This window comes from Barbatula barbatula, assembly GCF_947034865.1.
Source record: "Barbatula barbatula genome assembly, chromosome: 8".
Taxonomy (NCBI): Eukaryota; Metazoa; Chordata; class Actinopteri; order Cypriniformes; family Nemacheilidae; genus Barbatula; species Barbatula barbatula.
The window spans coordinates 20,850,388-20,865,068 of record NC_136771.1 but is presented as its reverse complement, the minus strand read 5'-3'; the positions used below and the strand labels follow the sequence as shown (position 1 = coordinate 20,865,068).

Below are 14,681 nucleotides of genomic sequence, written 5' to 3'. Positions count from 1 at the left end.
GTTGAAAACACAAAGTGATGGTAAACATATCAGTCAAAGTACAAAAGGTTATAAGAAATCTAGTGATTGGTTGATACACCTCTTACTCTTCAAATGTCCAGCTGGTGTGAACCAATCAGATGAAAGCTGATGTCTGCATCATCAGAGTTAGTTATTCAGACTTACTCGCTGAGATGGAGAGATCAACATTTACTGTCGTGGCACTTTTACGTAAGAAAATACATCTATATTATTTACATCTATTCATTATTTATCATTTGAGTCATTTTAACAATAATTTAAATTTATTGATTAAAACGTCTTGCAGATGTTTTGCTGCTCAGTCAGACAAAAATCTACGGAGCAGAAATAGAGATGAAGGTCAGTCCAGGAGACAACATCACTCTTAGCTGTGACCGTCCTATAACTCGTGGTTCCAACATTGTATGGATAAGAAACTGCTCTCATGAACATCAACCCCCTCTCATAATCGATCATAAGATAATGTATGAAGAATACTCCCCACATTTCAGCTTTCGTCAAAACCCCAACCTTGATTCTTTAGATCTGTACATTAATAACATTTCAGCTTCTGATCTGGGACTGTACTACTGTGCTGAGATCATAAGAAAGGTAAATGATGATAAAAATAGCCCTATGTACATATCGGCCATTTACTATTATGGAAATCGAACAACACGACTCTCCTTCGCTGGTAAGAAAATACTTTTGACAGTTGTTTTTAATAACCATAATGTACAATAATACAAAAAAAATTCAAAACAAAACATATCTTTTTTGGAGCCAGGAACTGCAAGTTCAGAACCCTCCAGCACATTCTCACCCCCTTCTCTATCAGACTGTTTTCTCTGTTGGACGCTGCTCTTCTGTGTTGGTCCTTTGTGTGTTCTCTTTTGCCTCATTTGTGTGTACTGCCTCTGTCAGAAGAAAACTACAGGTACTTCATGCTATCCATACTGTTTCTTTCTTTTCTCACCATATTTTTTTATTCTTAGATCTGCATTAACCATTTAAAACATATTTTGTTCCTTTTCCTTTACCTTTTTTAAAACAGATCGTGGAACCGATCACAAAGACAAGTTAAGAAGTAGAGATACTCCTGAGGTATGAACAACACAAACATGCTCATGTTTAGTTACTACAAAGAATACTTGTTTTTCTGCCTTATTGCATAACCAAAATACTTAATTCAGAATTACAACAATTTTCATTTTAGGATGATGATGATGAGGTGTGTTATGCATCCATAGATGTAACAACCAGAAGACCCGAGCGACTCAAGAAGAAGCAACCACTGAATTCTGACTATAGTACTTATGCTCCGGTCAGAACAGACACTGTACAAAACCTCTGATGAGGATTGTATAACCTGACATTTGGAAACGATGAAGATGTCATTTGTTTATCTTGTGACCGGACAATGAAGGTCACGACAACAATTTACCTGCAGTGATTTCGCAATCGAAAGGATGTACAACTCAAAAACAACTTAAAGTTTCTCTACTAGACATGTAAGGGGAGTTCTCTCTTCTCTCAACAGTAGTGGTCTAGCTTTTGTTGAAACTAGTAACTTTGTATTAGCACCTATAGTACTATTGCTCTTTTATGATATATCGCTTATTGCTCCCTGAACTCTTTGTAAGTCGCTTTGGAAAAAAGAGTGTGCTAAATGAATAAATGTAAAATGTAGTTTCCCAGATTGGTCAATGTTAGACTTTTTAATTAAAATTTCCCTTTCAAAAGTGTTTTTTTAGGGGGAAAAGGGTCTTTCATTTTCAGCAATAAACTTTAAACCACAAATGTTTCCACTTAAGATCAACACAGACAGAAAAGGGCAGGATGTTGTGTGTGTGGGTGTACATTCTCGCTTATGGGGTCAGTTTGTGGTGAAATTGTTTTAAATACATGCTTCGTCTTTAGCTTTCATTCTCTGATGGTTGAAAAAACACAAGTTCATTACTAAAATTATTACAATGAGACATAATGTTTGTTGGACAGAACATGTGTATACTTGTAGAGATATTGCAGGTTTAATCCCAGTTTAAAGTCAAACACAACCGGTGGCTTCCTGCGCAGGGAACAGTCTAGGACTACTCGTAAGCCCTGTATGAGAAACCACCCCAACAGGTTTATTCCACTTAAGGTGAGAACTCCAGATTACTAAATAATTTAAATGTATTCGCAAAGAAACCCACTTAAAAGTGTTTTTGATTATTATCACCACTTTACATTTAATATTGACTTTTTCACTTATTAGTTTTTGTGCATTTAGCAGTTAATTTCATCCCCCCATGACCAGTGAAACAAACTCTACAATACAGTGTCAAAGAGGAACCAGTTAACCCTTTTGCACAGAGAGCCAGATGAATCATTCAGGGTGCGTTTTGACGATATAAAAACATCAGGGGCTATGTGGGGGTTATATACTTAATGTAACATTATAAAGCTATAGATATTTAAACACAAGGTAGCAAGTCATATGTGTTGTTGTTTTATCAACTTTTATGCCTGCACCTCTTACTTATCTCTTCACGGTGACAGTAAAATTGAATAGAAAGCTAGGGTTTCTAACATTAGAAGATGAGAATATAGTCTTCGCTCTTCATAGTATATTAAAACTCCATCTGTCGTCAACTCGTCATGGTACGTAAAACTTTCACTTGAACACACAGACACACGCACGCTCGCACACACACACACACGCACACACTAATGCGTAGGTTATTTTCTGTAATTTACTAACTGTACCTACATACCTATAGATAGCCTATATTTAACTGTAATTCATTTAGAAAAGTTCTCTAGCAACACTCACATTGTGGGCCAATTTTAGGTCTTTAAAGTGAACTGCAGGTCAATTGGGAATTTAATTTGATGACATTTAACAGTTCAAAATAAAATGGACAAAATCACATTCGCTATTGCTATAACCTTATATGCAATGTTGAATTCATTATATGATTAAATCCTACCAATTAAATAACGGATACTATAGCATTGACATGTTTAATGTGTACTATAGTGCGAAGTTATCAACTAACACCTAAAAGTATGTTATTGTTTGCATGCCACAGTTCTTCAAGTTGAATTGAATATTTGAACATTTGTGAGGTGTTTTGGCGACCCCTATTGAGAAACGCTTGTGTAGAGTGGATCAGACATTCAGGAAGTTGGACAGTTCCCATGTTCTGACGACACTGAAATAATGTCAGCGGGATCTTTAGCCATCGTTAAGAATCTCTTTTCTAAACACATGGCCCAATAATACAGACACCCATTTATATCTCTTTCCCACATTTTCTATACAAATAAGATAACTAATTGTCTGTATGTATGTTTTTTATGGAGTTGTGTACTGTGTTAGGTTGAGACCAGTTTTTATAGTAGGCCTACTTATGCATTGCTTGCCTTTTGTTGCACTGATTGCTTCAATTGTTATGCCTCATTTGTAAGTCGCTTTGGATAAAAACTTTCTGCAAAATGACTTAACACACAGATATTTGTATTCTATATATAACTTCTACAAAATACACTATGTGCTACATTATGGATATAAAAAAGGCGTAGAAATTAGAGTAATAGTTCAGCCTAAAATGTTAATTCTATCATCATCTACTCACCCATAAATTGCTCCACTATCATCAAAAGCTGATTAAAATAACAAAATATCTTGCCTCAAACTGATTTAGTAAATTGGAAAAAAAGACGGTCACATTGGGCATAAATTGCAATTTATTTAATTTAACTGCAACTTGGCACAATGATCAATGCAAGTAAATATTCAAGAATAACAGACCTAAACAAGTTTGTAAATACTTTTAAAATTCTTCTCTCTTCTGATTAAAAATGTGTTAGTTGATGGGCACATGCATTACACTTGTGACCCACCGGGGGCGCACACGTTGATAACCAAACTGAATGGGGTTAACCTGTAGTGAGCACCACTTGCAGAAATAAGCCACGGAGCCATAGACTTACACCAGGAAGACAAGAGAACTGAAACTTTAAATTACATGTGTTAAAACTGTAATTTTACTGTTTTGTTTTACACAATTTTCAAATAATCTTGATAAACTTCAAAACATGGAATTAATTGTATGGAAAATAACATGAAAAATGTACAACTTGTTTTTTAAGTTTTTTTCTGGAGCCCCAGCTTTATAACCCTTTTAGTATGTTTTTGCATTGTGGATTTGCTTTACATTTCTGTGTTTGTCTGAGTGGTGTTCCTCATTAAAGTTTTGTTTTGATCCCATTGGGCATCTATTGTCCCCTGTTTATTGATCCTGTGCAATAAAAATAAAAACTATGTTGGTCAATATGCTCTGTCTTTAGTAATAGTACTTGACTTGGGTATGATCATACGTCTATACTAATGATATTGTTATTATTGTGTAAAAACTATGATAAACTACACAAGTGGTGTTTTGGTGTCACAGGATGTTAGTGGTTTTTATATGTGTGGATTTGTTTGCTGCTAAAGGGACTCTCACCTTCACATTGTTTTTCTTAAGCATTTCTTTAAACCACATATGTTTCCATTGGTTTCTGTGACTGTCCTTATCTGTATGGTTCTATATACAATTATGTTTTTACTTTATGAGCAATAGCTTTGGATTCTGTAATGTAAAGGTACGCAGCTGTTAGACACTTCGTAATGGAACTCACATCCTTGCTGTTGTAAGCACCATTACTACCAGTTGAGCTACAGAAACACTATTAGTTTTCTCCGAACAGCCAGTATTTCGCAATTGTGATGAGGGTATATCTAAGTGTTAGCTATAGTGGCTAGGAGAACGCTCAAATGAAATGGAACAATTTGTGGTCAGCCGTTTGCAACCATTTGCTGCAGACCCCATGCGACACACTTCTTACTGTATGCACACACATGCACCTGAACATAATTCAGCTGTTTATAGAGGCAAATACTCAGATCTTGATTAGAAATTCTCTATTGTCAACAGCCAATTGAAATTCAATGTCACGAACTGCATTTGAAACTTTTTGCGCTGATCTATATACCTATTGTAAGGTTTACCTTACCTGTAATGTCTTGTTTCTTTTCTGAATTTTCCCCCAAAAATCCATATTTTTTATTAATCTACTATTATTATCATCTTGTCACTGTTACTATACACCTTTGGGTTACTCTAATTGGGTCTGAACTCTGAGATGAAGCAAATAAGAGTCCTCATCACACTTATTAAATCTGTGTGCATTATTTTTTACTAGTTTGCTGTATGCACTTTATTGGGAGAACGTGAAAGGTGCATCTCCACTGAATAAATGACATCATTTATTTTTGTAATGTTTAAATTTGTGTATGTTTGCAGGTGTTATGTTTGGTGAAATTGTGGCAGAAATGAAGATAAGAGTTAATCCAGGAGACAATGTTCACTGTGATTGTTTCATATCAGCTTTCCAGAAGATTCGAATGAAGAACGAATCACATGGAAATCTATCAACTCTATTTATAACGGCTGAAGACTTTTTTCTATACATATTTCCATGTACAGCTCCATCTCCATGATCTACATATTAAGAAAGTCAGTACATATGATAAGGGAATATATTACTGTGCAAAAGCTGAAAAAAAACGTACAGAAGGGATGCATGTTACAGTCCAGTATGGAGTACCATAAAATCAGTACATCGAGTCCTTAAATTAAATTTTCAGGGTTCAAATGCTATTTTAGAATAATAATTACTTAAATATTTGATGTGATGTGGGTAAACACATTAAAGAGCACAACGGTGTTTGTTTACTATACACTCTTAAGATGTTATAGGATAAGGGCTTTTGACCTGTTAAACATAGTTGTATAACTTTTTTGTATATTTATACCACATCACACAAAATCAGTATAAACCAAAGTAAAGTAAAATAAACCACTTTGAGCAAGCTGCTCTATGTGCATTCTAACCAACACAAAACCACAAACTAATGTGCATGATGACCAGTGATGAAAAAAAAGAGATGAAATACAAGTTAAGATTAGATCATGTTCATTCAAGGTGGTCTGTCTGAAAGAGCTGTTATTTTTATAATTTATAATTTTCATAATAAAAGATTATAATTTTTATTTATTATAGCCTCACCTATAGATCAAATTACCTTCGAATTTTAGTAGCTTATGTGTTCTTGAGGCCTTGAACTGTATTATGTTTCTTTTGTTTAAGAGATGATCTTTAATAATGCAAGACACTAAAAGGTAAGATACTTTTACACACAATATAATCAAATTAAATAACTATTTCTTTACTAAAATTGAACATTTCAGGCCTTAAAGGAGCAATGTGGAGATTGGCTCACTACCCCTCCCTTTCGATGCACTACGGCAGCTCTCACGGTACAAAGATGTTGTCACGTTTTCAACCAGGAAACCACAAACTTGTGTTAATGTCAGTGCCCTTATAAATGTTAGCTAGGGCTACATACAAATGGAATTTAAAATTGTGGTTGGCAGCAGTAGGTTTGCAACCACTTGTTCATGACCGAGAACGATAGACATCTCACATTCTTGCACAAAACATGCATGCAACTGAGAATATAAATCAGTTGTCTAAAGGCTATTAATAGCCATTCCCGAAGAAGAAAAGTTTGTTAATCTCTGTATTAGAATTAGAAATTTTATGTTACATTTTATCCAGATTGAAGCTGTAGTGTTGATGTAAAACAAAACCTTTTTTTCCCCTTACCAATAAAAATCTAGAGATGTGATTTGAGGATTCCATGATGTTCAACAATAAACGTGAAGAGTAGGTGGTCCAAAAGAAAGGCTTGTGGTTTCCTGTTTTCATGTGTTTAGATTCTGTTGCCATGCAGCTTTGCAGTTTGACCCACTATAACAAAATAGCTCATAAATTATGGTCCTAGAGATGAGCTTCGATTTAATATTAATTTTCATTTTAAGACACTCATGACAGGACTTTTTATCAGCATTTTATACAAATTTGCTAGCTAAATTAGCGCTAAACTGTTCATAAGGACATTTGTGATTGGTTGAATCACCTCTCTGTCCAGCTCAATTTTCCAGTGCTCTGAATCAGTCAGAGTCAGCTATTCACATTTACTCGCTGAGATGGAGAGATCAGGAGTAACTCTTAAAGCGCTTATATGTGAGACAAATTCAAATTCTTCTACTGTTGTTATGTAGATTATTTATATGTTATTGTAATTAGTTTTAAAGGTAATGATTATGATTATTATATTTGATACTGCAGATGTTTTACTGTTCAGTCAGAAAATCTATGCAGCAGAAATCGAGCTGAAGGTCAATCCAGGAGACAACATCACTCTCTACTGTGACCGTCCTATAACTTGTGGGTCCATTGTATGGATAAGAAACTGCTCTCACGAACATCAACCCTCTCTCATATTGGATTATAAAACAATGTTTCAAGAAACATTCAGACGTTTCAGTTTTCCTAGAAACTCCACTGTGAATTCTTTTGATCTACATATTACTAACATCACACTCTCTGATCTGGGACTCTACTACTGTGCTGAATTGGAGAGAAAAGTAGAAGATGAAAATGGTTTTGTATACACAAGAGATGTGTACTATTATGGAAATCAAACAACACTTCTTTCTCTTCCTGGTAAGAAATTCTTTCAACGGGTGTTATTGTAATATTATTTGTAATTTTTTCTTTGATCTTTACACATGCAATTATTATAAACTGCTTTTCTCGGTGAGAAAAGAGGAACATAAAAAAGGAAGATTTTTTTAAACATTCATCTCTCTTATTTAAATGTTTTTGCTCAAGTAACTTCGTGTTCTGCACCCTTCACCACCGCCTTCCCACCTCCTGTATCAGACTGTTTTCTCTGCTGGACGCTGCTCTTCAGTGTTTGTCCTGTGTGTGTTCTCCTCTCCTCCATCTGTGTGTACTGCCTCTGTCATAAAACAGGTATCTATTTATATTGATTCTAAATACCTTTGTCAATGAGAATTTTGATCAACACAAAACATTTACTAGTTAAGCAACATATATCCGCATAGATAATTTAAAATGCATTTAAAGAAGTGGTGTTTTCATTTTGACAACCCATTTCAGATCAAGGAACAGAGCACAAAGGAAAGACAAAAAGTAGAAATACTTTTGAGGTACAAACAACACCAACAGACATACATTCATATTTAAACATAAACATACACATACATACACTTATTTACTTTATGTAATTAATTCTGAATAACTATAATTTGTATTTTAGGCTGGTGATGAGGATGCTGATGTGTGTTATGCTTCCTTGGATGTGAGAACCAGAAGACAGAAAATAATTATGAAAAAGCAACTTCAGAGTTCTGACTTTAGTACATATGCTGCGGTCAGAACAGACACAGTAAATAACACATTTTTACAATAAGCATTTAAAATTTTCTAAAGTTCATAGATGTATGCTATGGTCCTTGTTAAAGCAGCAGCTATTGTGGCTAAATTAGTTTGTCATCGAACAAAAATAAATTTTTCGAGTGGCGAATGTTAGATCAGCCATTTTAAATCACAGTTAACAGAAGTGTATTTTCTTTTGGTACAGGTCAAAGATTTTTCAATAAAACTTCATATGTCTTCTTGACAGGTTACTTTTGTCTTTTATTCTCAGACATTAAGATGATCTTAACCACAAATGTTTCCACTTAAGCTCAATGCATAACAGACAAAGACAGACCGAACAAGTGTGTGAGGGTGTGAATGCACATGTGGTCAGTTTGTGGCGGAGTTGAATGCATGCTGTGTCTGCAGCACCTGTTGCATATTTTTTATTACTTTCCTGACTTGAAAGTTATTTGTTTTTTACATATAATATCATAGTAAATAAAACAGATTTTCTTATTCATGACTGATAGAGACATCAGTCTTAGTCAAAGCAGTCACCGTAGAGAGAATGTAGAAACCATCGTAAAGTAGTGCCTTTTGTACTGACACAGATGGATCATTAATCATAACCAAGGTTCCTCTCGACAGTTGCTTTTAGTTAAACTGAATATTTTCTTTAGGGAGAGTTTTGGCGACCCCTGTTGAGAAACGCTTGTGTAGGGAATCAGTGCACATTCAGCACGCTGGACAGCTCCCGCGCTGACTTTCCAAACAGATGAAGTCTTAAATGTTTATTTTTTCCTGTGGTCAGTCTAAAGAAGGTTTCTTTAGTTTCAGTGAGACTATATATTGAGGTGTAGGTTTAGGATTATATTAATGTAATTAATAGCACACTCATGATCATAGATGCGCAGGAAGGAACTCGACAGTTGTTTCAGAATCGGCCACTTGGGGGCAGTTTGAGCTTTATTGTTTGAGATTCCTTTTGTATTTTCATTCGAATTTTTTTTGCAAATACCAGGAAAGATTTCACACAAAAGTCAACTTTAATCGACACAAATCATTCCCCGCTCTTGGATGTATAACTCTGTCTCGTTGTGTCTGCCCAGGTTCTGGCTTTTTTGTTGTTTTGGCCCCCCTTGTTTTTCCTTCAGTTTTTACCCCGAATTCCTATTGACCCACCCAAGCTTCCAGCCACCAGCTGACACTAACCCCTCGGTCCTACAACAGCTGGAACTTCACCCTGCCCTCGGGCACGAGCGCCCGTACTGTACTGTTTCCCCCGAGTTCACTCTCCGGGTGTTACAGCTGCCGTCACAAGCATTGGTCCCTCTCCTGTGTATGTCTCTCTCACTCGGCGATTACGCCCCCAGCTTCAAGTCTCCCCTTTGCGCGAGTTCGCCAAGCTTGCTGCCCCCACGGACTACCTTTTGCACTCTTCCTAACATTACCCTGCTGTGTGTGATCTCAAGACTGAAACCCCATTGAATCTGTGTGCTCAATCCCTGACATATGTGTCTGATAAACGGAGAGATAAAACTGAGGAAATGAAGAGTGAGTTCCAACCAAATATTCTGTCGCAGTAGATGTAATGTTCACAAGGTGCACTCAAAGTGGTCTGAATGAAATACTTGTGGGTTTCCTGTTTTCACGTGTTGCCTTGCAGGTTTGCAGTTTTGAACCACTAGTAAAACAAAAAAGCTCATAAAAACAGTCCTTGACATAATTTGGATATAATGGACCATTTCAAACATTTGCTGGTCAAAATGTACAGAGCAATTCTTTAAAAAACAAAAGCACATCAGCCAAAACAGAATGAAACTGTCACAAGCATGCCAGACTCCATCCACAAGCACCACGCGCAACGTCACCTGAGTACTAATCACCCACACCTGCAAATCATCATCACCTCATCAACATCAGCATTTAAACCCCACGCTAACTCCTAGTCACTGTCCGGTCTCGTTTGTATTGCACAAGCCTTAAGGAACTATCTCGTACGAGCTACCTACATCCCGAAGTTATCGCCGTCGCCCCGAAGTTATCGCCGTCGCCGTCATCCCGAAGTTATCGCCGTCTCCGTCGTTAACTCCGAAGTTATTCTCCTCCATCTGTGTGTACTGCCTCTGTCAGAAGAAAACTATAGGTATTTATTATTAGCCTACTTTTACCTTCTAACATGTGTATTATAACATTTTTGTCAATTGCATGCATTTATACCAGGAAAGACGACACACAAACAAAGAGGGACATTTCCTAGTCGTGCAACTTATATCTGCACAAACCTACACTTAAGCAAACATTCCTAGAAGTTTTTAATATTTCTCATTAGAGAGCCATTTTGTTCCTCAAACAACCATTTAATAAACTTGAATTTGACAAGTTGGGTATAAAACACATGAAAAATTGTACTTTCCAAAAAATATTATTTACTTTTTTTCTGGCCCCACCTGTACCTTTGTTTTGCATTGTGTTAGTCCGAGTGAAGTTCCTCATTACATTTCTGTTTTGATTCCATTGGCCATCTTATCTCCCCTGTTTGTGACAGAATCCTGTGCAATAAATCAGAAATAAATTGTTGGTCTGTGTTCTTTCTTTAGTAATAGTACTTGACTTGGGTAGGATCAAATGTCTATACTAATGATATCGTTATTATTATGTAAAGAACTTGTGTAAATATGATATAATACACAAGTTGTGTTTTTGGTGTCACAGGATGTTAGTGGTTTTAAGCATTTCTCTAAACCACATATGTTTCCAGTGGTTTCTGTGACTGTCCTCATCTGTATGGTTCTATATACAATTGTTTTTACCTTATGAGCAATAGCTTTGGATTCTGTAATGTAAAGGTACGCAGTTGTTAGACATTTTTCTGTACAGCATCATGCATGTGTTTTCGTAATGGAACTCACATCCTTGCTGTTGTAAGCACAATTTCTATAAGTTGAGCTACAGAAACACTATTAGTTTTCTCCGAAGAGCCAGTATTTCGCAATTGTGATGAGGGTATATCTAAGTGTTAGCTATAGTGGCTGGGAGAATGCACAAATGAAATGGAACAATTTGTGGTCAGCCGTTTGCAACCATTTTCTGCAGACCCCATGCAACACATTTCTTACTGTATGCACACACACGCACCTGAACATAATTCAGCTGTTTATAGAGGCAAATACTCAGCATTTCTCCATTATGCTATATTTTGTATTACTATTATTTTTTGTTACGCTACTATACACTTTTGGGTTACTCATTTGGGGTCTGCAGACATATATAAAGTAATTCTCTTACTCAACAGTACTGCAACAGTCTTCTTCAAAGCTTCTTCAAAAATATTAAAATATACTGACAGACAGTTCAGGTAAATAATTCAGATCAATACATGCATTAATTCAATTATTATTATATATGAATCTAAACAAAAATAATCAATTCCAACACATGAGTGTATGAGATGCCTTTAGAAGAAAACCCTCCCACAACAGTGAACCAGTCAGGTAACAGCTGACATCTAATCACGGACCTTCACCCTTAACAGTCACTAACAAGTGGACTCTGAGATGAAGCAAATAAGAGGAATCCTCATCACACTTATGTGTAAGTCTGTGTGTGCATTGTTTTACTAGTTTGCTGTATGCACTTAATTATGAGTTACTGTAAGTGAAAGAAGGTGCATTTCCACTAAATAACTGACATAATTCATTTTTTAATGTTTAAATTTGTGTATATTTGCAGGTGTTATGTTTGGTGAAAACCAGAGAGTCATTGGGACAGATGTGAATGTCAGAGTTAAACCAGGAGACAATGTTACGATCTTCTGTGATCTTGCCATTTTAGCTTCCCAGATAGTTTGGATTAAAAACGAATCAAATAGAAATCAATCAGCTCTATTTATAACTGCTGAAGACTTGTTCCTATACAAATTTCCAAGTTATAGTTTTGTGCAAAACAGCTCCAGTAATTCCTATGGTCTACATATTGTGAATGTCAGTATATATGATGAGGGAATCTATTATTGTGCAAAAGTAGACAAACAACTCACAGAAGTGAACGGCATGTTACAGTCCAGGTTGGAGTACCAGTATGGAAACAGAAAAACTTATCTAGAGTTGGGTAAGAAACCAATCATACTTTTATTCATATTGATAAGATTTAAATGGCATGATACACTTTGAGGTTGAAGTAATAATATGAAAAAAGAAATAATTGCTCTCTTTTTAGGAAAATACATCTTATTTTCTAAACTAGCATATATATACTTCATTTTAGTTACAAGATATTTGCCAGTAGAGTTAGAAATGATCTGATAATAATATGCGTGTGAATGTATTAATTTCCATTATTTTATTTAGAGCCAGTGCCTTCTGTGTCCACTCTTCCTGAAGTTAAACAGTCTGAATTAAACAGTAATTGCTGGACTCTGTTGTTGAGTGTCTGTTCAGTGTGTGTTCTCATCTCTTCACTCCTCTCAGCTGCTTGTGCTTACTGCCTCTGTCGAGCTCAAACTACAGGTACTCATTCACTGTTTATTCCCTTGACAATAACATTGCATTTCATGATCTTCCATTTTAGTCTGTTGTTGATTAGACATGGACAGCGGGTAAGAGGTTAACAAGACATTTATAAAAAAAGACAAAACAAAACAACCAAAAGGCGTATAATACAAAAGACAAGGTAAAACATGGCAGAGTGATAGGAACGCTGACTAAACTACACTGGACAAGACTAAAGATAAACATTGACATTAGGTAAAAAGAACTGCTCTAAACTACACTGACCTCAAACAGGACCTCACCACATGAAACAAAATCAACCAGCACAAGAGAGAGAACACAGGGGCATTAAGTAAGGGATCAAATCAAGAGGGAACAGATGTAGGGCATGAAATCAATAACAAGCAATAACGAGGAGACGAGATGAGATCAGAGAGAGTGTATGTAAGGCCAACAGGCCATAATTGCCTCTTTCCACATAAAACATGAGGTTCCACGTAAAACAAGGGATTTGCTTTAATAAATAATGTTAGAATTAAGCAAAATATGTAGCTATTTTAATATACACTCAGCAACATGATATTCAGGCATTTATGTGTTAAGAAGTTTAAAGTGCTGCAATCTGCATGTTGAGAAGAATAAAACGTTTGGGCTAATTCTGTGTAAGATGACATTAAACTGGCATACATATTTTCTTTCTCATACTTTTTCGTTTTTTCTTTCAGGTTCTGAGCTAAATGCAGAAATACTCAAAACAAATGTTTGTAAGGTATTGATATTGTTGTCATTAGATTAAATATATTCAGTGTCAAAAATAATAGTTTGGGTTATATTAATGTCTCTGCTTTTCATTTAAGTTGGATCCTACAGAGACTGGAAAGTTCTGCATCCACTCTGAAGTCACTTACAGACTAACATCTGCTCATTCCTATGACAAGATATAGGCATTTTAAAGCTGTTGCCACAACTAATTTCTTGCACAACTTATTGGTACTTTTCTTAGTTATGAACTTACAACTTGCATTACAACTTATTTTCCATATTTTGTAAATCAAAGAATACCATAATATTTCAAATGATGAATTAAAGCTTAGGGTTAGAGAAAAGTGTAATATTTGCACCAATGTCATAAAATGTTATGTAAAATGAACAAAACGAAACTTTTGAGTCCTTTTTTTCAAATTCTATTTTCAGGGTTCAAAACGTTTTATTTAAATTAGAGTTAGTCTAATACTTGATGTGATGCAGCAAAGCTGATTGGGTAAACACTATGAAGTGCACAATGGGCGGTTCGTGTTTACTCTTTTTGGAGTGTTTCAGCAACTTAACTTTTTATTTAACTTGTTGTAACATCAAACAAAATCAGTAAATTGCAATAAACTGTAGTAGAGTATGAACCACTCTGAGCAAGCTCTGAGCACATACGTGTAAGCTATAGTGTGCCTGATGACAAGTGATAAGACAGAAGAGATTAAATACGTTAATATCAGAAATGTTCAAGGTGGACTGAAAGATAAGTTTTGTTAAAAGTTTTATGTATTAGAACCTCACCTTTTGAACAAAGCAACCTGTAATTTTTTAAGCTCATGGTTTCATGAGGCTTCAACTACATGATGTTGTTTGACATCAAATGTGTGTCCGAGAAACAAACTTACAAAATCATTGCAGTTTACAGACTACTACAGAAGAGATGCTATTTAATAATACAAGATGCTAAATGGTAATAATCAGTAAGGGCACAATATAATCAAATTAAATGATTCTTTCAACACAATTTTTTTTATTATTGACACGGTATAACTTGAAGCTAGCATTGAACATTTCAGGCCTTAAATGAGCAATGTGGAGATTGTAGTGGCATCTAGG

At 35.5% G+C, this 14,681-nt stretch overlaps 3 protein-coding genes across 4 annotated transcripts; all 3 read left to right on the top strand.

Moving 5' to 3' along the window:
• Positions 1-119: 119 nt before the first annotated feature.
• On the top strand, positions 120-1,797 carry LOC306898172 (uncharacterized protein; the record flags this gene model as incomplete). Its single annotated transcript, XM_079463450.1, has 5 exons — positions 120-210; positions 308-694; positions 788-937; positions 1,055-1,104; positions 1,217-1,797. The coding sequence occupies 5 exons, from the start codon at positions 120-122 to the stop codon at positions 1,352-1,354; spliced, it is 816 nt and encodes a 271-aa protein (XP_079319576.1). The 3' UTR covers positions 1,355-1,797.
• A 5,033-nt stretch (positions 1,798-6,830) lies between these two features.
• Positions 6,831-8,583, top strand: LOC306898118 (uncharacterized protein). Of its 2 annotated transcripts, XM_079463374.1 has the most exons (6): positions 6,831-7,119; positions 7,225-7,602; positions 7,771-7,914; positions 8,062-8,111; positions 8,222-8,263; positions 8,309-8,583. In XM_079463374.1, the coding sequence occupies exons 1-6, from the start codon at positions 7,083-7,085 to the stop codon at positions 8,372-8,374; spliced, it is 717 nt and encodes a 238-aa protein (XP_079319500.1). In that variant the 5' UTR covers positions 6,831-7,082; the 3' UTR covers positions 8,375-8,583. The 2 variants fall into 2 exon arrangements, with proteins under 2 accessions (XP_079319500.1, XP_079319499.1); XM_079463373.1 differs by having other exon boundaries at positions 8,222-8,583.
• Positions 8,584-11,794: 3,211 nt separating this feature from the next.
• On the top strand, positions 11,795-13,957 carry LOC306897152 (uncharacterized protein). The gene is made up of 5 exons (XM_079461657.1): positions 11,795-11,919; positions 12,058-12,435; positions 12,675-12,833; positions 13,541-13,584; positions 13,673-13,957. The coding sequence occupies exons 1-5, from the start codon at positions 11,883-11,885 to the stop codon at positions 13,757-13,759; spliced, it is 705 nt and encodes a 234-aa protein (XP_079317783.1). The 5' UTR covers positions 11,795-11,882; the 3' UTR covers positions 13,760-13,957.
• The last annotated feature ends 724 nt before the right edge of the window (positions 13,958-14,681 follow it).